This window comes from Lycium barbarum, chromosome 12 (genome assembly GCF_019175385.1).
Source record: "Lycium barbarum isolate Lr01 chromosome 12, ASM1917538v2, whole genome shotgun sequence".
NCBI lineage: Eukaryota > Viridiplantae > Streptophyta > Magnoliopsida > Solanales > Solanaceae > Lycium > Lycium barbarum.
Window position 1 is genome coordinate 99,680,634 of NC_083348.1, and position 27,944 is coordinate 99,708,577.

Genomic DNA, 27,944 nt, shown 5'->3' on the forward strand with positions numbered 1-27,944 from the left:
TGGATATTATGCATATACAACTTAAATTTTGCAAGGTTCAATCACCAAGACTCTATCGTTCTTTAAGTTAATGGAGTCAAAAAGAGAAAAAGAGACTAATGGAACAAATGATTTCAAGATTATGGGGTTATAGTGACATGAATATGGATGGTCCCAAAAGGGGGCCTCCAGCTAAAAGGTAGCCCATCAGGGCTGTGTCCAGATATCGTACCTTTTAAGGATCCATGAAAATTTGAATTCTACTCAATATGAAGTCCACTTTTCCTGCTACACACCACACGAATATATATATATATATTTTTAAAGGTAATAGCACAGCGACATTTATTTTCTTATTAAATTAAATTTATAATAACAGCTTGAGAGCAATCTGACAGTCCAGAGTTGGATAGTTCACACCTATACCATGAAATATTTCAATTTCATTTATTTTGATTTCTTACCTGGTATTAGGTATTTGCGCTGAAATTTTGATTAATTTGATTCGTAGCACAAGATATTAAAGTGGGAAGCACTTCTTATCAGGAAATTTTTCTATATTCAAAACTCGAATTCGAAGTATTTGGTTAAGAGTAAAGGAATCTTATATTCCAACACAATTTTTGATGATTATTTTTATTTCTCTCACACCACAACAATATTCCCGTTCATCAATCATTTTTGCTATATATTGTTTTTTCGAGTAAATTAATCCAAATATTAGTCATTATAATATCTTTAAAAAGGAAAATTAAGCAAACTCATCTCACAGAGACCGTGATTATTAGAATGTACAAGTGATGACACCTATAATTTCCGACCAGATTTCTCTGATTAAAAAGAGATTTGACTTCACCAAAACGTGGAAATACAAAAACAAAATATAGAAAAAAAAAAGTTAATTAAAAAATAAATAAATTCACACTGCATACTACAAGTCTACAACTATCGTCGATGTGGAAATAAAAGTCTGGTCGGAAATCTGAAACAAGAAATTTAGAAAAATGGCCAACACTGCCTGCCATTATTAATTAAAACATACCAACCTTTATTTGTAGGGCAATAAATGGTGTCGTCTTTATGAGGTCCACGCAAAGAGAGGTTGCTAAATATTTATTGTTCTATCTAACATTTCAAATTCAAAATAAATAGTACAACGATGATATAGAAATTAAAAAATAATGAAGGCATGAGATCTAATTTCTAGATTATAGTAATTAGTTTGATTTCACTGCAGATGGTGCTAATTTTGAATGTGCAAATTGCAGACGCTTGCTAAACATTCTCTGTTTCGGCGAACTATAAAAGAAATGACTCTTATAGACTCAAGATGTTGAAGGTTTAATTTTATACCATAGGTAGGCCATAGGGGTAGTAAAACTAGTGTATGAAAATATGACCCGCTTTATCAGTTTAAGTAGGGGTGTTTACGGAAAACTGAAAAATCAAACCAAATTGAAAGTCGAATCAAACCGAAGAAAAAAATCGACATTTTCTGCTTTGATTTTATTTTAGTTTTTCATTTTATAAACCGATAAAATTTGATTTGATTTTGATTTTAAGCAAAAAATAACTGAAATAACCGAATCAAACCGATAATATAAATATCTATCTAAACCATTGGATTACTATAAAGGTAAAAATTATAAATATCCATGTATATCGTAAATAATAAAATTGGATTACTACAAAGGTAAAAACACAGATTATGAATCAAGAGTGCAAAAGATTAATATCATAAAATTTCAAACTTTTTCTAATTTAGTTTCTAGTTTGATTTGTTAATTTATATTTTGATAATTCTAAGAATCTATTTCTTGTTCAAACTAACTTGTTTTTGAGTCCTTTAATTACTCATCAAGATATCTTTGTATATCACAACTAGATCTTTAATTTATTGCAAAAAAATAAATTCATTGTAAGAACTTTTGTTTATGTTCCTTGAAAATGGTTAAATTCTTAGATGATGCATACAATTTTTTTGAGAAAGTACATATATGACTTGATTAGGCTTATATTTCTTTCTTTTCTCAAATAGGAGTAATTGATTTGATAGTGTTATGCTAGAAAATAGTCAATTTAATATGTGCTTGGACGTATATTGTCATATATTTAAATAAAAACTGACAAAAAATTGGGGAAAAAAAAAGACAAAAACCGAAGCAATAAAAAACCGACTTAATTGATTTGATTTGATTCTAACATTTGAATAACCGACTATGTTGATTTGGACATCTTTTGGAAGATAGCAAACTCAAACCGAATCATGAACACCCCTAAGTTTAAGTTTAGGCAAGTTAATGTTCTACCAGTTTATTGATTCAACTTATTTTGTCCTGCCAAATTTAACTCATCTAAAAATTGATTGATTTGGGCTAAATATGTAATCTTGATTGACCCATGATAAATTTTGCAAAATATCCTAAGAAAAATATGTTGTTGTTTTTTTTAACATATAATCATTATAACAGAAAGGTTTTGTTAGGTAATAAAATAAATTATAAAAAATAAATTAATAAGAGTTAGAGGGATTGATCTATGACCCATTATTTAGTTCATTTTAACCTAGCTTATTTCAGTGAAAAGAATTTTTTTACGGATTAATGACTAACCATTTATTAACTCAACTACTTTAACCGGTTAAAATCAGCCCAACCCATAAATTTAACATCTGTAATCATATCATTAAAATGTGACTAGTTCAAAAAGATACATTATTGGATACAATCATACAAGAGCATCTATGAAATGTCCTCCCTTAAAGTTATTCATGTTCCAAAGCGGAGGACAATGAAATGCCATGATTATAGCCATATTAAGTGGACATTCTTTAATACTTAATGACTAATTACAGGACTATTAGTTGACATTTGTCTTCAAGGAAGATGATAATCTGACACTCAATTTATCAAACCGGTCCCAGGATGGCGAAATATTCATATCATCCCACGTGTAAGAATCCTTGAGGTTGAGGTGAAAGTAATATTTGGCACTAGATGCGGACACACATTATTTTCGACTAAATCTTTACGACAATAATAATTACGTTTTAATTTCAAATAAATTGAGATCAGTTATATAAATTTTATTTCTTTATTGAAGTTCATATTATGTCAGCACAAACCTGTCAAATATCTCAATACTGTCAAATATGTTTTTGAACTAAATCTGCAAGTATTGTACGAGCAAAGGCGAGTCTAGAAAGTAATCTATAAGTTCATCCGAACTCGGTGATTTTGACTCAAATTTTGTGTAATATGTGTAGATTATAAACCAAATAAATGATATAAGCGATGATAGAATTTTATATTCGAACTCAGACTATTTCAATCCTTTATCGCAAAACTGATATTGGAGGAAAAATTGAGGGCACAAACATCAAACCATTCTACCTCCTTCAGAATAATAAAGAAAAACCCAAAAGGGGCACATAACCCGTGATTAATTGAATATATAGAATAAATATTACAAACACCCTGCACAAGGTTAAAAGAGCACTCAATTCTCGAAATCGATTTACTTTTCTTGCACATAAATTAGAACTATGGAAGCAAAATAGAGTGGTTCGGTCAATGTGTATTGACCTCAAAATTTACAACACCCTATCACATTATTATTACCTTATTACAGATAACTACGACTATATTATATTATAATATACTTTATTGGTCTCTTGAAGCAGTGTACCTCGTGCCCAACGGCATCATCGCCTCATTGAGTACCTACAAAACAACAATTATTTTGAAATCAATCCAAGGATTGAAAAGATTAATTATATTAGCACCATCCTTCTTTGTCCAGTCCCACCACCTTTGATTTATTGCATGTGTCTCCAATCCAACTAATAAATCACTTTCTTGGGATGTGAATTTGTAGAGAAATGAAGAAAGAAAATTATAGCTTATACTTTTGAATCGTTTCAATCGTTCAAAATTTAGTATGAAAAATTGTCAAAAGTTGTAAACGCAAAGCAATTGTTGATGGTGGAGAATTTTCTGGTTTCTTCGGATTTTTTTTTTTTTTTTAAATTGCTTAGGGGAGAATTTCCACTTTCCCTTTTGGGTTGGCACTAGACATATAATGGGACCATCTGCTTAATTTCTTTCATTTTCTTTGATCATGACCATCTGCTTAATTTCTTTCATTTTCTTTGATCGGCTTCTAATCACAAATTAAAGGTCTACAAAATTCGAGAAAGAACAACGAAAAGAAAGAGTACTACTTAATTACTTATCGGAGCGCTAATAGATCTTAATTATCCTTTTTTTCGTCCAAGTTGATACCTTAATTTTAGTTTAAAGCAAAGGTCACAACTTTTCTTCTTTCTCTAGCTTAACCTAGTGTGTCTATTCGACGTCTAGGTTCACTCCATTTCCATTCATCTTAACTAATCTGCCAATATGTAGGGGGAAAAGCCGATAATATAGAGGCAGATCTACAAAGTGATGCCCATCTCAGACTGTATATAAAAAGATTAAGCAATTTTTTTTAAGAAGTATGTTCATTTATTAAGAAGAGTAGAATTGTATCTACACCTCCTGGTGTTTATACTAAATCATTCTAATTAACCATGATTAAGAGCCTTTTGGAAGGGCATATAACTTATGGGTTATGCTTATAAGCCTTAAGTTACGGTTTTTGGCTTATTTAATTTTTGTTATTTTGATTTAAAAACAAGTGTTTAAATCACTTTTTTATCTTTTTCTAACACTACAAGAGTATTTTTACTTAAAGCGCCTAAAATAAGCCAATCCAAATAGGCTCATAAATTAAATTGTATGTAAAGACGTGTCATGTATCCATGGGGCTGATACAAACACCAGGTGCGAATAAATTTTATACGGGTTAGTTTTTAGGTGCGTCCACAATTTAAATTTTAGATCCGACTATAGTGATATATACCTGCAGTGGTCGCAACACAGTTGTTTTGAGTGGTCGGAACACATTTGTTTTGGGCTGTGGTCTGAGAAGGGGGGATGACAACCCCGGGCCAAGGATGACAATTGCAGTGTTTGCCTTGTTCGATACTAGCATAGAGGGTGCTCAAATGTTTACCGCACCCACCCCATGAGTATTTCCCACATTTCTTACAATCCACTCTATAGCACATTTTTTTCTCTATTTCTTTTCTTGGAATACTTCGATCCTAAGTTGATGGTGTTGTTTTGTTTACTTTATCCATTGAGCTCATTTATAGGAATGCCATCAACTTTGATCTCAACGACCAATCGTTAACTCCCATATAGTGTGAGTGGTCACGAAGTTCCTTTGATTGTGTCGGATAGGTTCTTCGGCCACGGAAAGATTCACCAACTATGCTTTTCTTGCTGCGTTACTTTTAATATCTTGTCAAATATCCCTGTAGACAAAGTTACTAGGGACTTTATTATCCGTAAGATACTAAATTGGCATTTCGTGTTTGTCTGGTTCCACAGAGAATCCATACTAATCCAACTATAATCAGACAAAACATGCTATAGTACGGTTAGCACTAACTCATAGTAATGCTTAAGAGAATCTTTGGAAGTGTATAAACGACACAGAGCAGGTATGCTTCACATGGAAGTGCGCTCAATTTCAGAAACATTCGTACGTCGTCTTAGCTGCCAGAATAATGTTGGATTGAATTGTCTTACTAAGATATCCTAGCACTGAATTTTATCTTTTATTTTCCCTATGCAAGAATATTCTTTGGAGACAACAGCACTAGATTCACCAAGCTGGTTAGAGACCAGAAGTTTCCTATGAGAAAGGTTTGGACGAATAATAGAATAAAAGATCCCACAGCATTACAGCAAAATATGGTATAATGATCTTTTTTACTTGGTTCGGGGTAATGGTGGTTTCCAGATCAACCTATGCACACCTAGCGTTCCTACCAACACAATAACTAGGTAACTCTACCCACGAAGCCATAGGCAACGATTTACCTAATGTCACCTCTGCTGAATTCAAACTTCGGTTTCCAAGAAAACATGGTAGTACATGGACTATTGTCAAAGCTCTTTTAACAGGTAAGAAATTTCGCAGTTTAAGCAACGATGAGCAGCAAACAAAGCCTCGGAAAAGGTCATCATAATTTGAAGCGTATATGCCTGTTAGATGATATGAAGAAAGAACGAATTAGTATTCACTGATAACCATAAGTTTACTGGAAGCCGAAAGTGAAAATAGGTGAACGACCATTAATTTCAAAACCAAGTGGATAAGAAACTCGATGCTTGCCATGACGGTTAATCAACACACCAATTAGTCTAGACAGTAATTACTAGTTCAGTTACTAGTTTGCCAACAGAGCTATCATCTCATTCAAACAAGTGGTCAACTTCTGAGTCTAAGTAGATTATCTAAAACACATAATGCAGAAGAATTAAGCAACACATACAGAATAGTTACTAAGTCATACAAGTAATCAAGGAAAGGACACATATCTGTGACAACAGACTTCCCAGCTAACCAACATAGTGCAACAAACTAAGGAAATCACCAGTAGTGTTGACAATAGGGTAAATTTGTATGTTAAAGATTACTTAATCGAAGCAGCAACAATACATCCCTTATGAGGCACTGCCATCTCCATTATTTGACGGCAGCTCAGATGCAGGTTTTTTCGCTGGACTAGACTCTGTAGTTGTGTTTAGATGGACCCTCTTGACTCCTCTTCCAACTACACCAAGATTAGTAACTGCAGATGCACCATTTGTGTGGGCAGTGGAAACAGTTGGAGAGTCAAAACTTCCACTACCACTTGTAGCAGCACCCATCTGTGAAGAGCTCACAGCTACAGAAGCTTCAGCTTTCTCCATACTTCTTGCTTTTGCAGAAACCATTCCCAAAATATCTGAGAGGATAGATGATGGATTTGACATGCACTGCTGTAAATCTTCGAGCTGCAAGTGGAAGAGTCACAATGAAAAAAGAAGAAAGAACTAAGACATTAATCAAACCTCCACTGGTAATACTTGCCTTCTTCTCCAATTCTGTAGATAGACCAGTGAGTGTTTCAACCTCAGCTTCTTTTGCAGTTACAGAATCAGACTGTGATGCACTGGAAGACTGTCTCGCGATCTGATCTACATTAGGAGTAGTTGATTTTTCTGCTGATTCTGACAAAAGCTTTATTTCATCGGTGAGCCTCTGTAGCCGCGACTTGCAAGTTGAAATAGCTTTTTGGCAGTATGGTATGGCTTCCTCAGGCTTGGAACCAATTTCCAGACATAAGCATATCCTAAAGTTGCTGTAATACGGTTAAGATCACATGGCGAGGAAGAGGAAGCAACACCTAGAAGTTGGCACTTAAAGAAACCTCATAAAGAACTTAATACTTAAATGTAGGACAGAAAAAAATCCCCTTAATTTGAGGGAAGTTAGATGTTTATTAAGGATACAGCTCAGCAATATGGCGACTATCTGGTTCAACCAAGCGTTCCAAAATGGATAATGCCTTCAGGTAATCACTAAGAGATGTTTCAACATCCTCTGCAAAAGGAAAATAATAAAATTTACAAATCCTATAGCATGTGAAGTAGACAAATAAACATTTTGGTAGTGTTAAAAAGGTAAACCCAATGTCCCAAATCATTTGCACTTGGTTTGATCAGTTCAGTTTAGGTCATGTTTTTTTCAAGCATTTAATCCATCTCCAGTCGGCTAGGATTTTCAAAAGCAATTCACGAAACAGGTAGCAAGTAAACATCTAAAACATAGATACAAGATTCCAGCTAACAATACTAGCAAGTTTTTGAATTATATTTTAATAGGAGGAAAAGGGGCTTCGTTACTCATGGTCATGTGATGTTGCCCGAATCCTCTAAACTTGTTACCCATCTGCACTATTTTTGGAGGATCAGAAATAGGGGCGATGGCAATTTTGAAGGATCCGAGCAGCATGTCATGTCCCTCTTATCTCTTCGACTCAGCATGGAGTTCCACAATTATGTCAAGCGACTAACATCACATTTCCACCCTTGATCGCCCCAATATTTGCCACTGACACTCCTTAATCTGCTGGTCCACTCCCTCATCCTCAGTCCCATAATCACCACGGAGAAACACCTCTCAGCGCAGCATGTTCCACAACATCTATAACTCACTGGTATATAACTAGATTATGGTCTTGATAAATCATCCCAGAAAAATTCACCTCCATTTCATAACTCATAAGTCTGAGTAGTCGGATTACCCTGTCTCTTTGCACTTGTACATAAGAATTAAAATACAGCCGCTCTCTATCTATCTCTCACTCTCTTGATAATGGTGGTTCTGGGCCAACTTGCTTGCACATCAACTAATTCACCGGATACATGCTACCTCCCACCAGCACACGTATCAGATAACTCTATCCACCAAAACATAGATGGAAGGAAAGAACTCACCTATCATTTTTACCTAGGCAGAATTTGCACCCAGATCTCCATGATCTATTGCAACTTCATTGACTGCTAGGCCACGCATTTTAATGCTTTTAACAATCATTCTCATATCTAGTTTCCACGGTTGTCTCCGTTGACTTTTACAGTTTGAGTTAGAGAAACTGTGCAGCATGGAATTGCAATTCAAACAAACAAAATAATGGAATAAATAAACTGAGTTTTCCAGTTGAGATGATAACCTAATTACAAGTCCTGTTGACAGTATATATTTTAGTCAACAAGACAAATGGTGGTTGATAGCCCAATGGGCATTTCAACTTCCCACACAGAACATAAAAGGAGTCTGACCAGACTATTCTAATTAAGGTAATGGAAGTATTGTTCAATGGAGGGACAAACCTCTTTCCAAGGCTACCTCAGCCAAAGCTGATAATACATCCACTTTTTCCATTGTGTCACCAGAGTGCTTTTCAGCAATTGCCCTTGCAACATCTAACAGTTTCCAGGCCAAATCCAGGTCAGTTTCATCCTCATCAGCTTCAGCCAGGTCCTCATCATCACTTTCTTCTTCATCTCCTTCATCCTCTTTTTCCTCTGCAGCTGTCCCATAACAGTAACAAGAATTATCATATCTAAAGAAGATATCTTTACAAAATTTCCCAGGTTATATTTTGACAACCTAACTAACATAATCCTCAGAAGAAGACTAGCAAAAACGATAGGACATACCCATTTCTTATAATTAGAACGCCAGAAACAAATAGTTTGCAGATAACTGATGTCTAGTAGTAGGAAAACATTTCTAACATACATCTTTCCCAAAACTACTAAATAAAGGACGCAGCAGTAATCAGTAACAAACTAAAAATGGCAAACATCGAAGGCAATTGCATATGGTTCTATTGCAATTCAGAGATTTCTGTGATTTAACCAGGTAGACTGAATTTCCTCTCCGCACCCCACATCCCCAAAAAGATAAAGAGAAAAAAATTGGAAGAGACTTTGTGTCCTGTGTCTTTAAAGCAAAATATGCAGTAAGAAACAGGGCCATGGGCCTTTTAACCGAAATGAGAAGCTAAGAGCCTGCCTCTTCGGAATGAAGTGCACGTTTACAGAAAATATAAATATTACCAAACATATATGAATCTAGTAATCCTTTTTTTTTTATAAGGATATATGAATTTAGTACTTGTAACATTGCACATAACATTGTATTGCCATTACAATTGCTACTTTCAATGTCCAGTGTACAATTGACACTACTAATCCAACTAAATTAAACATCTTTACGCTATTATGTAAACAAGGTCACAGAAACATAACTTTGCTCGCATAATTGATTTCAAATTTCAATTACTCAATAATGTTGAGTAAAAAAAAGAATTAATATGCACCATCCAATTCACAATTAGTTACTTTTAGAATGCAATAGGAGAGTCAAAGAGAGAAGCTCAAAGTGATAAGTTATGGAAGAATAGAACTCAAATACTGGACGAAGAAAGAAAGGTCATTAGTTTGAGAAAAAGAAACAAGGAAATTGAAGCAGTAAAAAAAGAGATTTTACAAACTCTATAAATGAAGAAGATAACGGACAAGGAGAATGCCAACTGCTGATGGAAGGAATACTACTATACTATTACTCAAATAGCAGGATACTTTTTCCTTCTTTCTCTCTCTCTCTTCTATTTAACCTTTAAAGTAAAATGCAAAATTAACTGCTCTTGCTGGATCAGTTTGCTCCTCACTTTTTTTTTTATCTATAACCATGGTCTCGGGCTAGCTTGCGCACATCTCGACTAATTCCGCGAAGTACCTGCTCACTAACATAGCTATAGCTCTCAGAGATTCACTTTTCCTTTTATCACTTTCTTCCTCACTTCTAAAGTGATGGACTTCGAAGATGCTAATTGCTTCACCTATGGAGTGATAGACTTTTCTTTTGTAATCACTATGTTCCTCACTTCTAAAGTGATGGACTTCGAAGATGCTAATTGCTTCACCTATGAAGTGATAGAATTTTCTTTTGTAATCACTATGCTCCTCACTTCTAAAGTGATGGACTTCGAAGATGCTAATTGCTTCACCTGTGAAGTGATAGACTTTTCTTTTGTAATCACTATGCTCCTCACTTCTAAAGTGATGGACTTCGAAGAAGCTAATTGCTTCACCTATGAAGTGATAAACTTTTCTTTTGTGATCACTATGTTCCTCACTTCTAAAGTGATGGTCTTCAAAGAAGCTTATTCTTCACCTATGAAGTGATAGACTTTTCTTTTGTAATCACTATGTTCCTCACTTCTAAAGTGATGGACTTCGAAGAAGCTAATTGCTTCACCTATGAAGTGATAAACTTTTCTTTTGTGATCACTATGTTCCTCATGATGGTCTTCAATGAAGCTTATTGCTTCATCCATGAGATGCTAAAGTCCTTGCTTCACATTACTATACGATGAAACAATAGATTTTAATGACACTTTCTGCATCTGTGCTAATTTTGTTAATTACTTAGCAAACTCTTCAATTCATTTATGAAGGTTTGAGAATGAATGATGTCGCTAATAGAAAGCACGAGAAATGTTATTAAGAAATCAAATGAGAAAATAATGTAAAAGAATCTAACCATCATCTTCCACCTTTTCCTTTCCATTTGAGCTTCCGCCTGGTTCAGCAGTACTTGAGATAGAAGACTCACAACTAATAGCACTTTTAACAGAACCATCTCTGTTAGAATCCTGTTCAGACACGCTCTCCTTTTTTGGCAAAGCAACCAAAGGATCAGCCTCCTCCTGAGCTTTGTACAACAAAGCACACCCATATTTATAGTATGCATTGATACATTCAGGAGCAAGTTCACCATAATGTGCAACCCTGAATATTTGCAAGATAAGTCCATGTGAAACGAGAATTACCAGAAATGGCTCAATTACATCAAAAGCTAATATATAGGGAGAGAAACTCTAAAACTATGCATGCTGTATGATGAAAAGAGCTATAGGGCAACTTAAAGAACTCTTCAAATCTTTCCCTTATACACACATTCATGTAACAAAGAATGTTAAATCCAACTATCCAAGTAAACCAGCAGCGGTGCAATTGCACCAGAAGAGACAAAAGAAAGAAAATGAAGGTTCGTCATGTGCAGAGACTGACAAGTCCTATTTCAATTAATCAACTGAACAGCTTGGAAACCAATGCTAATGATGCCTTTAGATGGCTATTGAAGAATGTACTTGCAAAATCCCAGAGTCCAGGAAAGCACGTAAATTTCAACCATATACACAGTGGTTCTTCATTTTACAGCTCATTCCCAAATGTAAAGAATTTGAACAGCACAAAAAAGAATTTTTTTTCACAGTGAATTTCATAAGATAAGTAAAGTAAGTATATGCAAAAACATTTCTCTGATAATCACTTAAAGAGTGCGTACTGTGTATCAGTCCCATATTAACACGATATTCTGCTCAACTACTCTAAATCACAAGAAATCTCAAAAAAAAAATCACTCGAAAGATGAACAACTCATTTACCTGGAGTACATTAAACCCTAAACACTCGTACCTAACGATCTCCTATTTTACATTTCCATCTCGAAAGAATCTAATCAAACAGTCTCAAACAAAAGAAAACAAACAGGCAGCTAAATATCCTTGATACAAAAGAAATACAAAAACAAAATAAAATTAAGGAAATGAAACCCTAACCGGATTTCGAGGGCACGGCTATAACATTCAACGGCTTCTCCATAATCTCCATCTTTACTTGCCTGGGAGCCTTTCACCATTAACTCATCAGCAAACTCCAGGGATTTTTCACGGTCACCATCAGAAGTAACCACAGAACTCTCAGCATTATTACTGTTGTCTATGTTGTTGCAAGTTGATTCTGTGCCTCCTCCTTGAAACCCTGATTCAATTGTGGCATTCACTGAGTTCTGGTTTTGCTCAGCCATAGGAGGGCTTGTTATTTCTGAATTTGCTGCTTCCTCTGCCATTGTCTCCTTTGGTTAGAAATTTTGTAAGCCCTCGTGTTTTCCCTCTCTTTTGAACCCCCAAAAACCCGTTATAAATTTCATGTTGTGAAGTAACGACGACGTTTTTATGTCAATGACCCGAGTGAAAAAAATACTCCCGACTATTTTATCTAAAAAATCACATTACGTCATTAAGAAAAAAATTGTTATTTAGAGATCATTCAAGTTTGTTTAAATAATAATTATCATCTAAAATGTTATATTTATTCCTCCTAATGACTTTTTATGATTCTTAAGTAAAGTTGAGTGACTTTTTGGTGAAAAATATAATTTAGGGACTTTCGTAATATTTAGACAAAGTTGAATAAGTTCTTTGTTACAAAAAATAATTTAATTATTTTAGTACAGTAAAATAAAAGTTGAGTAATTGTATATGAAATCAACTCAGGTATCGTTTGGCCATAAATATTCCGAATACAACTTGAAGAAGTTGTATTCCGGAATACCAAAAATTCAAAAAACTTGTTTTTAAAAAAAAAATCACTTTTTTTACTTTTTTACAATTATATTTCACCAAAAACTACCATTTAAAAAATTATGATCAAACACAACTCCAACTTCAAAAATTCCAAAAAAAAGTGAATTTGTTTGGTATCTATGGCCAAACGGCTACTCAGTCTTCTTCGCCTTTTTTATTTTTCTGAAACCTACCAATTTGTATGCACTCTTCTTAGGACTGTCATTTGATCATTTTTTAATTAAATCAAATTAAATTGATTTGCTCTTTAAATTTAATTTATGGATTTCGAAATTTTACCACAATATGCTCAAATAATGGTTCAGCATGTATACTCTTGATGGGAAGTTGAGGTAATCCCTCTATTTCAAAATGTTTATTTTACTTTTTTTTTTTTCAACTTTAAAAAAAGTGTCTTTTTTTCGCAACTCTTCAATTCCAATATTTCACATGACATGTTTAAGATCACAAAATTAAAAGACATTTTAGTACATTCTACATTTATTTAATAATGACAAGATTCAAAAATCTTATTTACTTTCTTAAGCTTCGTATCAAGTTAAAACTAGATAAACGGAGGGAGTATATAATTTCATGGTAATAATTTGGCATAAAAGAGTTATTCGGATATGATGCATGTATCAAATTATGTTAATTTTATCATGATAAATAATAAATTAAGATCATACATAGTAATAGTTAACACTAGTTAAATAACAAAGTTCATGTAAAAGATAAATGTCACGTATTAATAATAAGGAGTGGATAAATATTCAATTCTACTTAATGCTTACTTAAGTGCATGTTATTAATTACTTTTCCCCGTTATTCATTAGTCTACCTCACATTAAGAAAGTTTTAAGAGATTCAACTCAAATCGGAGTATCTACTATACTAATTTTGAAGAGTAAAATGGGAAGAGTCTCTCTTTAAATTTAAGATATTCCAAAGATCATAAATCTCATTATTTACTTGAAATCCGACATCATAACTGGTTTACTTTTCTTTTGTCTTAATTTTCAGATGCGAAAATTTATGTTACACCTACAAATAATACAATCACACTCTAAAAAATATTAAAACGGGAAAAGAAGAAACAAAAGGAAAAAGAAAAACAAAAAAAAAATGTGCGTACTTATTAGAAAAGAAGCCAATAGCATTTTTTTTTTTTTTAAATAATCCTTTTCTGGTCCGAGTTTATATTTATTTATATTTCCTCGTGTCTGTTCAAAAAAATATCAGACCACACATTTAGCTTGATTGTGGTATAGAGGCAGCTTTGCGAAACTGAGAGAGCAAGGCCATGGCTTCCATCACTACCTCACTTACAGTCCGGACTTCCCCACTCCGTTGTGTGTTAAATGCAAACACAACTCCGTCCACCAAGCAGGCGTGGATGGCTCTCCCAGGGCGGAGACAGTTGATATCTCTGGTGACGGCAACAACAGTTCTGAAAGCGCTGGAAATGCCGTCCAAGGCTGAGGACATTGGGCTCTTCGGGCTGAGAAAGAAGATTAAGAAAGTAGAGGAGGAGGCTGAAGAATTAGTCAAGGAAGGATTCGATGCGGCAGACAAGGGAATTGAAGCGGCTGAGAAAGGATTGGTGACGGCTGAGAAGGGGATAGAAGCAGCTGAGGAGAAGATTGAGAGTAGCATGAGTTTTGGTGGGTTAGCGCAAGCTGGAGCGGTGGTTGGAGCTGAATTAGTTGGAGTTTTGGTGGCTGGAGCTGTTGTTAATGGCATTTTAGGACCTGAAGCTCAAAAATCCTGAAACCTGCTTTTCATGTAATTTTTCCTAAATGTTATTTGCAAATTAAATTTGATCTGTGTTTAGCTAAATTCAAAGAATGGCATTCTAATAAAGTTATATGTAGATAATTGTTTTAATATATCTCGTGTAGCATTAGTCTTGAAGATGATGTATGATGGAATTGATGCAGGAGAGTTTTTCTTGAATTTAGAGATGAAATTGAGAAAGTCCTCAAATGAAAATTAAATCAGTGCCTTTTCAACTTGTTCATATTTTTCTGGGAGTTTTAAGAAAAAAAATTCCTCATAGTATATAATTAATTTGTAAGGAGTACATAAAATTTCTGATATTTTTTATTAATTAAAAAGATCAATGTTGAAGCAAATTGTGCTATAGGTCTTAGGTAGCTAGATGATTTTTTTGTTTACAGGCGCCTTTCAACTAGTAAAAAGAAAATCTGCCACCAATCACTAGTTTATCTTTTGGCCACATCACACATAAATAACAGAAATGCTTTACTCAAGCCGAGGGTCTATCGCAATCAACCTCTATATCTCTACGAGTAGGGGTAAAGTCTGCATACACTCTATCCTCCTGAAACACCCACATGTGAGATTACACTTGGTATGTTGTTATTATTGTTGTTATCACACATAAATAACAGAAAAATAAGGAACACGCAACTGGGTAAAGACGATTCATATTCATGGCACTGCAATACAAATTGCGACTGCTTAGCTACTGACCTATCTTGTTGTGACATTTCCAATCACTATTTCACATCCTTCATAATGTATAATTCTGCCTATAAAGCGGCAGAACGAATACAAATTTTGACAGAAAGAGCTGTTGTATTACTCTTTGGTCATAGACTCATAGTCACCAGATCAGAAGACAAGAAAAGGTGGCACTAATAGATTACAGGTGATCACCTCTGTTTTCTACCTAAAGCAGACTTTGTTTTCAAGTCATCATCGACCAGCACTACCTAATAATTTGTTTGTTGAAGGGGGACTGTCTTCACTTAACCAAGGGTCCTGCACAGAAACAGGGGAACTATCCTTTATTTCCTCCATGGTTGTCAGTGAATTTGCTATCTGCTGTGGAAGGATCAATCTCCTACTTCCAACTCCTTTCTTAGTTGTTGTACTACGAAAAGATGTCTCGCTCATACTACGCGGAGACGAGCAAGACGAATTCACTGATGAAGTCATACATACATTGTCCTCCAATGATGCCCAACTGCTGAGCCTGATCTGTTCTAGCTCATCTGCCACTTCTGTCATTGAAGGCCTCATATCCCTATGAAATGCAAGGCATCTGAAAGCAAGCTCTGCAACTCTATGGACTGATGATAGAGTCCATGCATCTCTGTGTGGCTCAAGAAATGGATCGATTATCTCGTCCACAAGACCCTTCCCTATTCTGTCGATTGCAAGTGCAGCCAAGTTAATCTCACTGTGAGCTCTAGAGAAATCTACCACCTTCTTTGCTGTAATGATTTCTACAAGAACCACCCCGAAGCTGTACACATCACTCTTATCGGAAAGATGGTAATTCTGATGGTACTGAGGATCCACATAACCTGGAGTACCTTGCGGTGCTGTAGAAATGTGGGAATCATCCATCATGCCAAATCTGGAAAGACCAAAGTCTGCAACCTTTGAGTTGAAGCTATAATCTAAAAGTATGTTGCTGGATTTGATATCCCTGTGGTATATTGGTGGATTCATTGCTGAGTGAAGGTGAGCAATTGCACGAGCAGTTTCTGTTGCAATAGTGAGACGTATTGTCCATGGAAGTCCTGAACCCCTTTCTCTCTGTAGATGCTGAGCTAGAGTTCCGTTGGGCATGAATTCATAAACAAGAATTTGTTCACCATTTTCGATACAACAACCTAAGAGTCGGACTAAATTTGGATGGCTTACAGAGGACAAAAGCTTAATCTCATTCATCACTTGTTCAACACCATCTGGATCTCGATGTCTTAGTTTCTTAATTGCAACCCATTCATCACTGTGGAGCTTTCCAGCATAAACTGTGCCATAAGCACCTATTCCCAGCCTTTGATTCTCAGAGAAACTATTTGTTGCTCTCTCAATTTCTTTGTATTGAAATACAGATACACTGTTGCTACCTGCAGCTTCACAGAGAAGGCGTTTTGCGCTCGTCCTTTTCTTCAGAGATGCTGAACGTCTTCGAATGCAGTAGCGGAGAATAGCCAAAGCAGCCATTAAACCAGCTCCAGCAATAATCCCTGTTAAGTGATCGACAATTTCATTAGACTAGGAAGAGATCAACTCACTATTTATATTAAATCCAGTAAAGTAAATCAAAAGGGTGTAAAGCAAGCTCAGAAGTTTACTTATCAGTTAGCAAGTTCAGCAACTCTTTTGCAATATTGCAACATCAAATCTCTTACATAATAAGGTTACAAAACTTTGAAAAAATAAATAAATTACAAAACCAATATCTGCTGGCTATCAAGCTCGTTTAAAGAAAATTGAAGAGTGCACATTTGGTAATTGAGAAGGTGTTGCCAAAATGAAGCAGGAGATAACACTAGTACATTAAACGAGTGGAGAAGTAATGGTTTCCACACATCACAGGAATTGAGTTACCAACATTATCTGGAGAAGTTGAGCAAAAAAAATAAAAAATTACCTCCAACGAGCACACCAATTTTTGTAGTTCCACCACATCGGCCGGAGAGGTATTTTGAAGGATTGCATTTAGAAACTGATGGAGAGACAAACATAAAGAGGAAGTTAGTATAAAAATGAAAACTGAAGATAATCATAGAGAAAGAGGTAGAAGGAATATATGGAGGGTTGGGGCAAAATTATTTCTTTTCTGGAAATAGAATTGATTGCATATATAGGTAAAGTATTTTAGAACAACATTAGAATGAAAATTTATGCCCTTCCATAGTTATGAAGTAAGTACATGATCAACAAATGAAACCAATTTTCCAAAAGCATGGAATCTCACAAGCACTAGTCAGCTTTCTTTATCGGTATAACCTCAAATATTCGGAACCCCCTAGCAGACTAATCCAAATTCGCGTAGTGTAAGATTAGGAAGTGCTCCCTATGAGGAGTTTCTCCATTCTCAAGGCTCGAATGCGAGACCTATGATTAAGGGTTGAGAGATCTCATCCATCCCACCACAGCCCTTGGTGGTAAGCATAGCTCAATTAAGGTTTTTTTCTTAAGTGCTCAGTTAAGGTTAAATCTCCAAGTCAAGATGTTTTTTTTAACAGAATTTCCTGGACATTGAATCAATTGGTAAAATGAATCAGTTTCAACTTTCATCCCTTCAAATTAAAGCTTGATTCAGGTGAAGTACTAGCTTGTCTAATCTAGAAAGGTTTAGTTTAGACTTGGCATTGACTCAAGTCCCTTTTACTATGATGCTTACTCAACAATACAATATGAATTTAATCAACAATCCAGGTCCGCTTCATCCTCCTACTTTCGCCCGTTCAAACTTGTGGACATCCAGTGACCATGTGCTGTCCCTTACAATAAATTTAAAAGGCAATAAAATCATTGAGAGCTGTTGACTCTGGGGATTATCCATTTGAAAATTTAGGAGTAGAATAATTCAAACCTCGTCAGCAATCACATTCACCGTCTTGGAGTCAGAGAAGGCTTTATTTCCTCTTTTTCTTTTTCTTTTTTCTAGTAAGATCTTAATTCGTGTCATATAATAACCAAGAAATCCTCTTTCTGATATATATGCAATTGGGTAAGGTAACTAATTATAGTTCAACTCTTCAAGAGAAGCAAATTCCGTTTTAAGTGGAGGTAGAGAGCTCAATCCAGCTAAATAACATAATTTTAGGTCATCGAGCACAAACTTGTCATTTAAATTGAAGTAGACTAAGTTACAATACCACTTCGAATACGCAATCTCATAAAGACTCCATCATATCCTTCTTTCATGACTAGGGTCTATGTTAGAGGCAAACTCATAATTTAAAATTAGTGGAGGGAGAGAAAATATCATTATACCCACAAGGACACAACTACTCTATATTGAGGGTAATGAAACCTATGTCACTTCATTGTTCTACACGCCCATTTTATGTGATACTTTTTTTTTTTTTATTTGTCCAAGAAAGAACGACAAATTTTGGAAAAATATAATCTTGGTAGGCGTTTGGACATGAGCGTGATATTTGAAAAAAGTAGTCTTTGAAGTTAAAGTTATTTGGAAGTTGGAAGTTGGAAGTTGAAAGTTGTGTTCGGACATGCATTTCACTTGAAAAAAAGGTAAAGTCTTGTGAGGACTTTTCTTTTAACTTGAAAAACTGTCTGATTAATGTATAACTAAACAGGTTGTTGATTTTTTTTTTTGAAAAGGAGCAAAAAAGATTTATGTCCAAATAGGTCATTAGAATCCTCACTTCACTCTTACTAACATGATTTTATAGCCACAAAAATATATATATTTAAGATAATAAATTTCATTTCTTTTAATTCGTGGCTGATCAAATATTCCCTCAGTCCCATAATAAGTGTCATCTTAGCCAAAAATACGCATATTAAGAACAAATAATGCAATGTGATATTTACCAAATTACCCCTATATAATAAAAACAAATTACTTTTACCTCTTGATTAGAACATGCACAAGAAGTAAACCTTTTGACATTGGGAATCCAACAATACCAAGTTACTATGTGACTTTTCCAATCATCATTTAGATGCTATTTTATTGTCCAAGGGTAGAATTGGAAAAAATTAGTCATTTTATGTCTTGGTTTCCTAAGGTGACACTTATTATGGGATAAAAAAATTTGGGTAAGAGGACACTTATTATGGGACGGAGGGAGTATCTTCCAATCAAATAAGAATATAGTTGTCCTATGTCCATGTGCAGGAAGAAGAAAGGAAAGTGGCAGCTGAAGTTAGGAACCTGGTGAGGAAAAAGTAAGTGAGACCAAACAAGTCCCTTAACCAAAAAAAGAAAAAGAAAAAGAAAAAGAAACAAGTGTGCAAGTCATTGAGGAGACATTCAACGGTCGACAGCTTACAAGGCAAATTCGACCAAATCAAAATCCTTTATTGACTACACCAGCCGCGTATGCACTACTTTTAAACGCAACTTGTGGAATATTTGGATTTCCTAGCAAACTTAATCACTAGTTTAATCATAGTCTATTCATGTAAATCCATGATTGTATCAATGAATACCCATAGCCTCCATTGAAATCAACAACAGCCTTTCTTCTTTGGCGTGTCGCTACTGGTCAAACCAAATTTAAAAACTACTAGTCGTCTTATCATATCTCACGTCACATCTTGCCTATAGTCAAACAACAATTAGGCCATCTAGCAATTAACTTTGAATTTTAACCCTAATTTGATAAACATCGTCTCTATTGAATTGCCATAGTACCAAATTTAGTAGACATTTTGAGTTCTACTTTCAACATTATCCATTAATGCTATATATATGTCGAGGTACTTAAAGTCTAAAATATCGACCTATACCTCAAGGTGGATGGAGCTCAATTTACCGGATTCATCTTAACCTAGTATTTTTGACATGAAAAGTACATATGTTATGTGAAATAAAATTAAAATTTCAATATGTATTAAATATTGAACCTATAATTTCAATGGTCATTGAATTTAACATTAAGGGATTGTTTGGTTTGAACACAAGTTATGATGGGATTAATTATATTGGAATAAGTTATACTGAGAATTATTATGTTGGGATTAGTTATCCTGATATTATTTCTTATTGATTGTTTGGTTTGTTGATTAAAAGTAATATGCATTGCATAACTTTTAAGAAAAAGTTATTTGTTTATAAAAATACCCTCCACCTTATGTAGTAGAAAAAGGATTTTGAGAACCTCAGGGCTATTTTAGTCAATTTCACTGTTTTATCCTGGGATAAGTTATCCCAAGATTACTATTCCACTCTCTGATGGGTATAAGTTATCCCAACACTATTTTTAATCCTGGGATAACTTATTCCACGATTAGTAACCAAACAAAGGATAAGGTGATACTAAATTTTTATCCCATCACTATTTTTACTTATCCATCATACCAAACCATCCCGAAGAAATTAAATATTGAGCTCATCTGTTTTAAATTCTAAATCTATCTCTACTTGTTCATAATAAATAAAGGTGTGCTATCTCTAGCGTTTGACCATCTAGTATAGATAATCCACAAAATTCAAAACCATAGACAGTGAATAATGTTGCAGATAATTGTTTTAAGTAACATTTGACTAAAAATAAGAGGAATTTATTTTTATTTTTATTTTTTAAAACGGAAAATTGAACAACTAACCTTTCCGGCACCCATCACCGTCGCGAAAACCGTCACCGGTAAATCCATCTTTACACCGGCACCGGAAACCGTTTCGATTCTCTGGAAGTGAAATGCTAGTACAATTTGCATCATCATCACATGCACAATTTCCTTGCAATCCCCAAGACAATTCCATCGTTTGAAATTCCAGAAACATGGGAGAAGTGTTCTTTGTATCATTATCCACACCGATCAATATAGAAGAAACCACAACTCCACACCCTGTCTTCCTCAGCTTATTGTAATCCAAATAATCAGCAATCCCCTGTGAATAACAACTAGCATTCTCTTTCTTCATATCACATAACTGTATGTTCAAACGCGTGTTTGGAAGTTCCGATGGTATTGTACACTCGCTTCTACGGGCTTTACAATTTTGTAGAACAAGTCCATTTCTCCAAGTCATAACATAGTTGACTCCATTCAATTGGTGAAGATCCTCAATCCGACGGCTACAATTTATCGGAAAATGGAGCATTAGAGTATCTGAAGTAACATTCTGTATTAGATATTCTCCGAGTTTGATCTCTCCGGTACTTTCAGTACAATTTAATGGAATCCCACAACCCTCTGAGAACCCAAATGGATAAGGAACACGCGGACCATTAGAACCAAATCCACAGTGCTGATTACACTGAGTTGAATTAGTAGCCCCAGCAGATACCAATAAAATAGAGAAGACGAATATAATATTTATCTGATGATCAAATACCATGGTTGGAAATTGAATTAAAGAGAGCAATCATGGGCTTCTGCAAGCAAAGAGGAAATGAAAATGAACTAATTAGACATGAAAAAGGAAGAAGAAAAAAAGTTGGAGAGTTTGACAATTTATTGAGGGAATTAAAGGGGGTGCAGTTGACGTTGGTGGGGAGTTAGTTCATTGTTTGTCAATAAATGCTATTTTCTGAATTCCATACAAGGGAAGGTGAGAGTACCGTGGACTGGTTTCATCTAGTATTAATGTTGAGCTTAGCTCCTTAGCTCTCTTTACTCCTTTGCAACTTTTCCTTTCTCTGATTGGTAGCAATCCAAAACTTGAAGCTCAAAACGGCTCTACAAAAAGAATTGGTTCCTATCAATGAAAGTATCGAACAGTAATTTGACTAAAAGAGGAGATATATATAGAAGGGGGAAGATGGAGGACCTCCAATTCGCACAAGAGCATTTCCATTTCTAACTTTCGTTTATATATATTGTTAACAAAAGTTTATTTTAAAATAATTTAATGCGCCTGTGCAAATTGGGAGCCTTTCTCACTTTCCACATCTACCGTCCATTACATTTTTTATTTCTCACTTTCTTAAATACTTTTGGGTTCATATTATTTAATTTTACAATTTTTGTATCTATTTAAATAAAATATTAATACTAATGATATTAATCATAAAAATATTTGGTAAGATTATTTTTAATCTATCCTTAAATAGCATATTACTAATCCTCCACTAATAATAAGGATAGAATGAAGAATAAGTAATTATAGTTTCTTATTTTTCTAAAACACCAAATTTAAAATACATTTAGTTGGTCAAAATAAATAAATAAAATTGGAACGGGAAAGAGTTTAGAATTCTAACTCCATGGCATTTGTTGCGTGTTTAATTTATTTTTCCTTTATTATAAATAGTTAATACAGATCAGGCTGACCTGAACAGTAATGAGGGAGTGAATCTGACGTCATTAAAATCAACTGAATTACGAATAGTATATTGACAACTGACAACTAGCCTTCGAATTGTCCTTTCGGAAGCATGACATTAGACAATTCTGATCATAAAGGTTATATATTGAAATTCAAACTCGCGCGTTACGGTCTAATTTATTATGATTATAATGTTTATATATTGAAATTCAAACTCGTGCATTATGACTTAAATTATGGATGTTTGCCTGCTAACTTATTCTTTTAGAGGCATATAATCTGACTAACAAAGGAGATAGAAGGGGGAAGAAGTAGGACCAATTTGCAGCTGTTCCAATTCGCACAAGAGCATTTCCATTTCTAGCTTTCGTATTTATATATTGTTGAACAAAGTTTATTTTAAAGTAATTTTAATGCCCCTGTGCAAAATGGAGCCTTTCTCACTTTCCACATCTACTGTCCATTACATTTTTTTTATTTCTCACTTTCTTAAATAATTTTGGGTTCATATTATTTATCTTTTAAATTTCGTATCTTTTTAAATAAAATACTAATAATAATAATATAAATCATAAAAATATCTGTTAAGATTATTTTTATCTATCCTTAAATTGCATATTATTAATCCTCCACTAAGGATAGAATGAAGAATAAGTACTATAGTTTCTTATTTTTCTAAAACATCAGATTTAAAATAAATTTAGTTTGTCAAATAATACACATATGGAACGGGAAAGAGTTTAGAATTCTAACTCCATGGCATTTGTTGCACGTTTAATTTATTTTTTCCTTTATTATAAGTAGTTAATACAGATCGAGCTGACCTAAACAGTAATGGGCGAGTGAATCTGATTTCATTAAAAACAACTTAACGGCGAATCATATAGTGACAACTGATAACTAGCCGTCGAATTATCCTTTCGGAAGCATGACATTAGACAATTCTGATAATAAGGGTTATGTCTGGTAGCACTGTCATTTAGGTGCTCCTAATTTTGATTATATATAATTGAAAGTCAAAACTAAGCTTAACAGTATTTATCTGCGTGTAATAAAGAAAAATATAAAGAGGGCTACTACTTTCAACTATTTTGTCTCCTCTTTTATCTTAAAATTGAATTTTTTTAAATTAACTATGCCAAGGAATTGAAATTAATCTTGTATCTTAATTTTGTTTCTTCTGTTCTCGAAAGTTTTATTGCCAGTTAATTAGAATAAAAAGGAGAGTAATTTGACATTGGTCTTCTGTAAAAACATTTGCATTATTTAATTAACTCGCTTGGGATCACCTACGCGTTAGTCAAATTTAAATGTATAACGTGACTCAGTAAGAAAAAAATCAATATCATCAATATGACAAAATAGGATCGAAGTCTTATGCCCTTTTTGTCACGGTACAATTATCTTTTCTTCTGATCATTTTCAATGATGTTTCAACTTATTGTGTTGATTCATTTTATTTTTTGATATCATTTGTTAATAGGGAAAATAAGTTTCGTCTGAGCAAAACAATTCTCTTATTAGTTTCAACTTAATTTACAAAAAAAAAAATCATTTCCAAATTCACTATTCTAAAATAAATTAAGTTTTTCAAAATAATAAATATTTGGAATGCAATATAGTTTAGAATTTTAACCCAATGGCATTTGTTGCGCATTTAATTTACTTATATATATATATATATATAGTTAATACAGATCGACTTGATCTGAACAGTAAATCTGAGGTCATTAAAATCCACCGAACTAGGAATCGAATAGCGGTAATAGCCATCGAATTGTCCTTTCGGAAGCATGAGATTAGGCAAACTTTGATCATAAAGGTTATTGGATGTCTAACTCTGATCATAAAGGTTATTGGAATTCAAACTCGTGCATTATGACTTAAATTATGGATGTTTGCTGCTAACTTATTCCTTTAGAGGCATATAATAGATTTAATTAAGTCGTTAAGATGATTATCTTATGGTGCATATATACAGACTACACAAACAATGATATTGAATCTGGAAAAGGAAAAAGAAAAGCAGAAAAGGGAATAATTTGAGAAAGCACAAACTGGACGCGCAAAGGCAGCTAGGCGGCGACTAGTAGTGACCAATTGCCAATTTGCTATCGTGCTTGTAGGTCTTAACTTATATAAACATGGTTAATTGTGGGACCGTAATTGGTTCCATATGATTGATTAGTAGAGTATTAGGAGTTAGGACGTAAATTTATTTATTACCCAAATAGCACTCTACCGGACGTTTTGTCGAAAGATTAATTTAATTGAGACAAGGCACTTTGAAAACTAAACTATAATTAATTAATTATTACCTAGTAGCTTGGTGAGACATTTTAAAATCTTAGGATAATGAGGAAAATATTGAAGTTCTTACATTTACTGCGTAATCAAAACTATGACTTCTCAATTTAGAATATGCCACATGAATCATTTGAGAGGTCGTTAACCGAAAATATTATTCGCAATTTGTATGCTAACGCTGTTAATTACGTTGTAGCAGGCTTATTTTATTGAAGCGATCGTTTTACATTAACAAAAATATCAGAGAATGCAATTGGTCTCAAGCACAAGTTTACTTGTCAATGTGACAAATTAAAACAACTGCTACCCCATGCGTTAAGTTTCTGTCTTTTCTTCTCCGTCATCTTCTTCTTCAATTGAAAAAGATAAAAAAAAATTGTACTTTATAAAAGCAAATTAAAGTTCTTAAAAGTTACCTCAGGAAAACTTTAAATATTGTCAAGGATCATTTTCATAATATATATGAAAGTACTAGTGGAGCAATGATGTGCAACTACATTATTTGGCATTTGTCTCTAAATTTATGTTGGAAAGTCAAAGTATTTATCTAAGCTTTGTACCAGCACGCTGGTCTCCTATAACAATATGCTCTGGCAAGGTATTGTGGTAGATCTCTGTGGATGGATCAAAACCAAGGTAATTCTTTCCCTAATTTTCTGCTTAGTTTTGGATAATCTGACTGTGAGATTTATGCGTAAACTTGAATTTAAGTATTCAATGCAAAAAGTCTAAAGTCAATGCGTGAAACCTTTTGTAAACCCCATTAAATGCTCTTATATGCTGGATTTGGAATATATAAGTTGACGTGAAAGTAAAAGAAACGTTTGAGGTATTAATTGAGCGGGTGATTTTGCTAGTGATATCTAATACCAATTCCATAAGCATATATTTATTTCAAATACAAACAAGAGTACAAGTCAGAGATACCATGCAGGATTTGGAATATATAAGTTGACGTGAAAGTAAAAGAAACGTTTGAGGTATTAATGGAGCGGGTGATTTTGCTAATGATATCTAATACCAATTCCATAAGCATATATTTATTTCAAATACAAACAAGAGTACAAGTCAGAGATACCATGCAAAAATTAGGTGCTACCATAATAAAGGCAACTATGTCGGAAGTCATTTTTCAAAACTCAGCTCAATTCATGGCATATATACAGACTCTATAACAACAACAACAACAACAACAACCCAGTGAAATCCCACAACGTGGGGTCTGGGGAGGGTAGAGTGTACGCAGACCTTACTCCTACCAAGGTAGGATGGCTGTTTCCGAGAGACCCTCGACTCAATAAAAACATAAAAAGAGGTCAGATACGGCTAAGAGATTCAAAGCGATATGGAAATGAAGTAACGCAAGCGACACAGATAACATAGAATAATCAAAGCACAGGAAATAACAGATAATAGCATAATAGCATAAATTAGAGCACAAGAAATTATACTACGATAATGCGACTATTAATAAGGCAGGGTAATGAGACTATCTACTAGCCTTCTACCCTAATATGGGTCCTCCAAACCCTCCTATCTAAGGTCATGTCCTCGGTAAGCTGTAACTGCGCCATGTCGTGTCTAATTACCTCTCCCCAATACTTCTTTGGCCTACCCCTACCTCGTCTGAAACCATCCATGGCCAACCTCTCACACCTCCGCACTGGGGCATCCGTGTCTCTCCTCTTCACATGCCCAAACCATCTCAATCTCGCTTCTCGCATCTTGTCTTCCACCGAGGCCACTCCCACCTTGTCCCGAATATCCTCATTCCTAATCCTGTCACTCCTGGTGTGGCCACACATCCATCTCAACATTCTCATCTCAGCAACTTTCATCTTTTGAACGTGAGAAACCTTAACTGGCCAACACTCCGCCCCATACAACATAGTCGGTCTAACCACCGCTTTGTAGAACATATACAGACTCTATAACAAAAATGTAAAAGGGATCTTTCTATTTGTTTTTCGGACAAAATTATTCGATGTTAGTGAAAAGTCACCCAAGCCCCGTTGTTGAAAAAATTGTAAGATGGACAAAACTTCCTTTGTCACCGGCAGAAACAAACTAAACTAACGTGCGAAGAAAAGTTGGCGTTGATAAGTTGTTGACTTGGTCTACTTTGTCGTGCTATGACTAAAAATCCCAATTAGGAAGCTTATAAAATGATTATTATAATGTAAAGAATTGGAGCCAAGACTTTTCTAACCTAAAAATAAATTTTTGGAATCAAACTAACCCGTTAAAAAAAAAAAAAAAATCAAAGTAGGCTTCACGCACAGAATCTGTGCGTGAAAGGACCAAAGTGTACATTTATAATTTCGTCCTTTCACGCACAGAATCTGTGCGTAACCCCAGCCTTTATTCTTTGGAAATCAAACTCAAAATTAAGCTTTTTTCCATACTTTAACCGAAAATTAGTCACGTTTCAAAACATCGGAATATAAATATTTTATGTAGAACTTAATATTTTTTTATTGTACAATAATATCGACTCATTACATCAAGTATACATATACATTTAGATCGTCGTTTTAGGGATTGTAAAGTGCTCCGAAGTGAGTTTGAAAACTTGTTATACATATACATTTAGATCATCGTTATAGGGTTCTAACTAATATAGGATGTCGCACGAGTAATTATTAATCGACAATAAATACTAAAATAACTGATTATCACTAAAAAAATAATACCCAAAAATATATGTAATATTAACATAAAATGTACATTTTATTTACAAATATACAATCTCCTAAGGCCTAAGGATCCTCCTAACCCCACCACCCTCACTATCATCAGGATCCTCTCTCCTCCTCTTAATGACAGGATGATTTATGTCATGATCATCATTTCTTCCCTTTTTCAGGCCCTGGGTGAAAATATGCTTCCTGTGGGAGACGGCGGCGGTCTCCACCTGAGTAGCCTCATTAGATGCCTCAAGAGATGACTCAATCGAAGGAGACTGGACCACAGGAGCAAAAGAATGAACCTGAAATAACATATAAACAATTTAATGTTTCATAAACTAAACATGAAATAACATATAAACAATTATTTAATAAA

The 27,944-nt window shown here is 34.3% G+C and overlaps 3 protein-coding genes and 1 long non-coding RNA gene across 5 annotated transcripts; 1 reads left to right on the forward strand and 3 right to left on the reverse strand.

The window, feature by feature from the left end:
- Positions 1-3,404: 3,404 nt before the first annotated feature.
- LOC132623433 (uncharacterized) lies at positions 3,405-5,297 on the reverse strand. The gene is made up of 2 exons (XR_009576235.1): positions 4,882-5,297; positions 3,405-3,701 (listed from the first exon to the last, which is right to left on the reverse strand). It is a non-coding gene; the product is annotated as an uncharacterized LOC132623433 (long non-coding RNA).
- Positions 5,298-6,262: 965 nt separating this feature from the next.
- Positions 6,263-12,404, reverse strand: LOC132621697 (NASP-related protein sim3). 2 transcript variants are annotated; one of them, XM_060336051.1, is made up of 6 exons: positions 12,053-12,404; positions 10,972-11,219; positions 8,751-8,945; positions 7,368-7,458; positions 6,946-7,216; positions 6,263-6,869 (listed from the first exon to the last, which is right to left on the reverse strand). In XM_060336051.1, the coding sequence occupies exons 1-6, from the start codon at positions 12,340-12,342 to the stop codon at positions 6,537-6,539; spliced, it is 1,428 nt and encodes a 475-aa protein (XP_060192034.1). In that variant the 5' UTR covers positions 12,343-12,404; the 3' UTR covers positions 6,263-6,536. The 2 variants fall into 2 exon arrangements, with proteins under 2 accessions (XP_060192034.1, XP_060192033.1); XM_060336050.1 differs by having other exon boundaries at positions 8,751-8,951.
- A 1,650-nt stretch (positions 12,405-14,054) lies between these two features.
- LOC132621223 (uncharacterized) lies at positions 14,055-14,727 on the forward strand. Its single transcript, XM_060335400.1, has one exon. It carries the CDS (start codon positions 14,142-14,144, stop codon positions 14,607-14,609), a length of 468 nt encoding a protein of 155 aa, XP_060191383.1. The 5' UTR covers positions 14,055-14,141; the 3' UTR covers positions 14,610-14,727.
- Positions 14,728-15,272: 545 nt separating this feature from the next.
- On the reverse strand, positions 15,273-22,103 carry LOC132621221 (wall-associated receptor kinase-like 14). The gene is made up of 4 exons (XM_060335398.1): positions 21,868-22,103; positions 20,909-21,681; positions 17,253-17,327; positions 15,273-16,845 (listed from the first exon to the last, which is right to left on the reverse strand). Exons 2-4 carry the CDS (start codon positions 21,642-21,644, stop codon positions 15,560-15,562), a joined length of 2,097 nt encoding a protein of 698 aa, XP_060191381.1. The 5' UTR covers positions 21,645-21,681; positions 21,868-22,103; the 3' UTR covers positions 15,273-15,559.
- Positions 22,104-27,944: the final 5,841 nt, after the last annotated feature.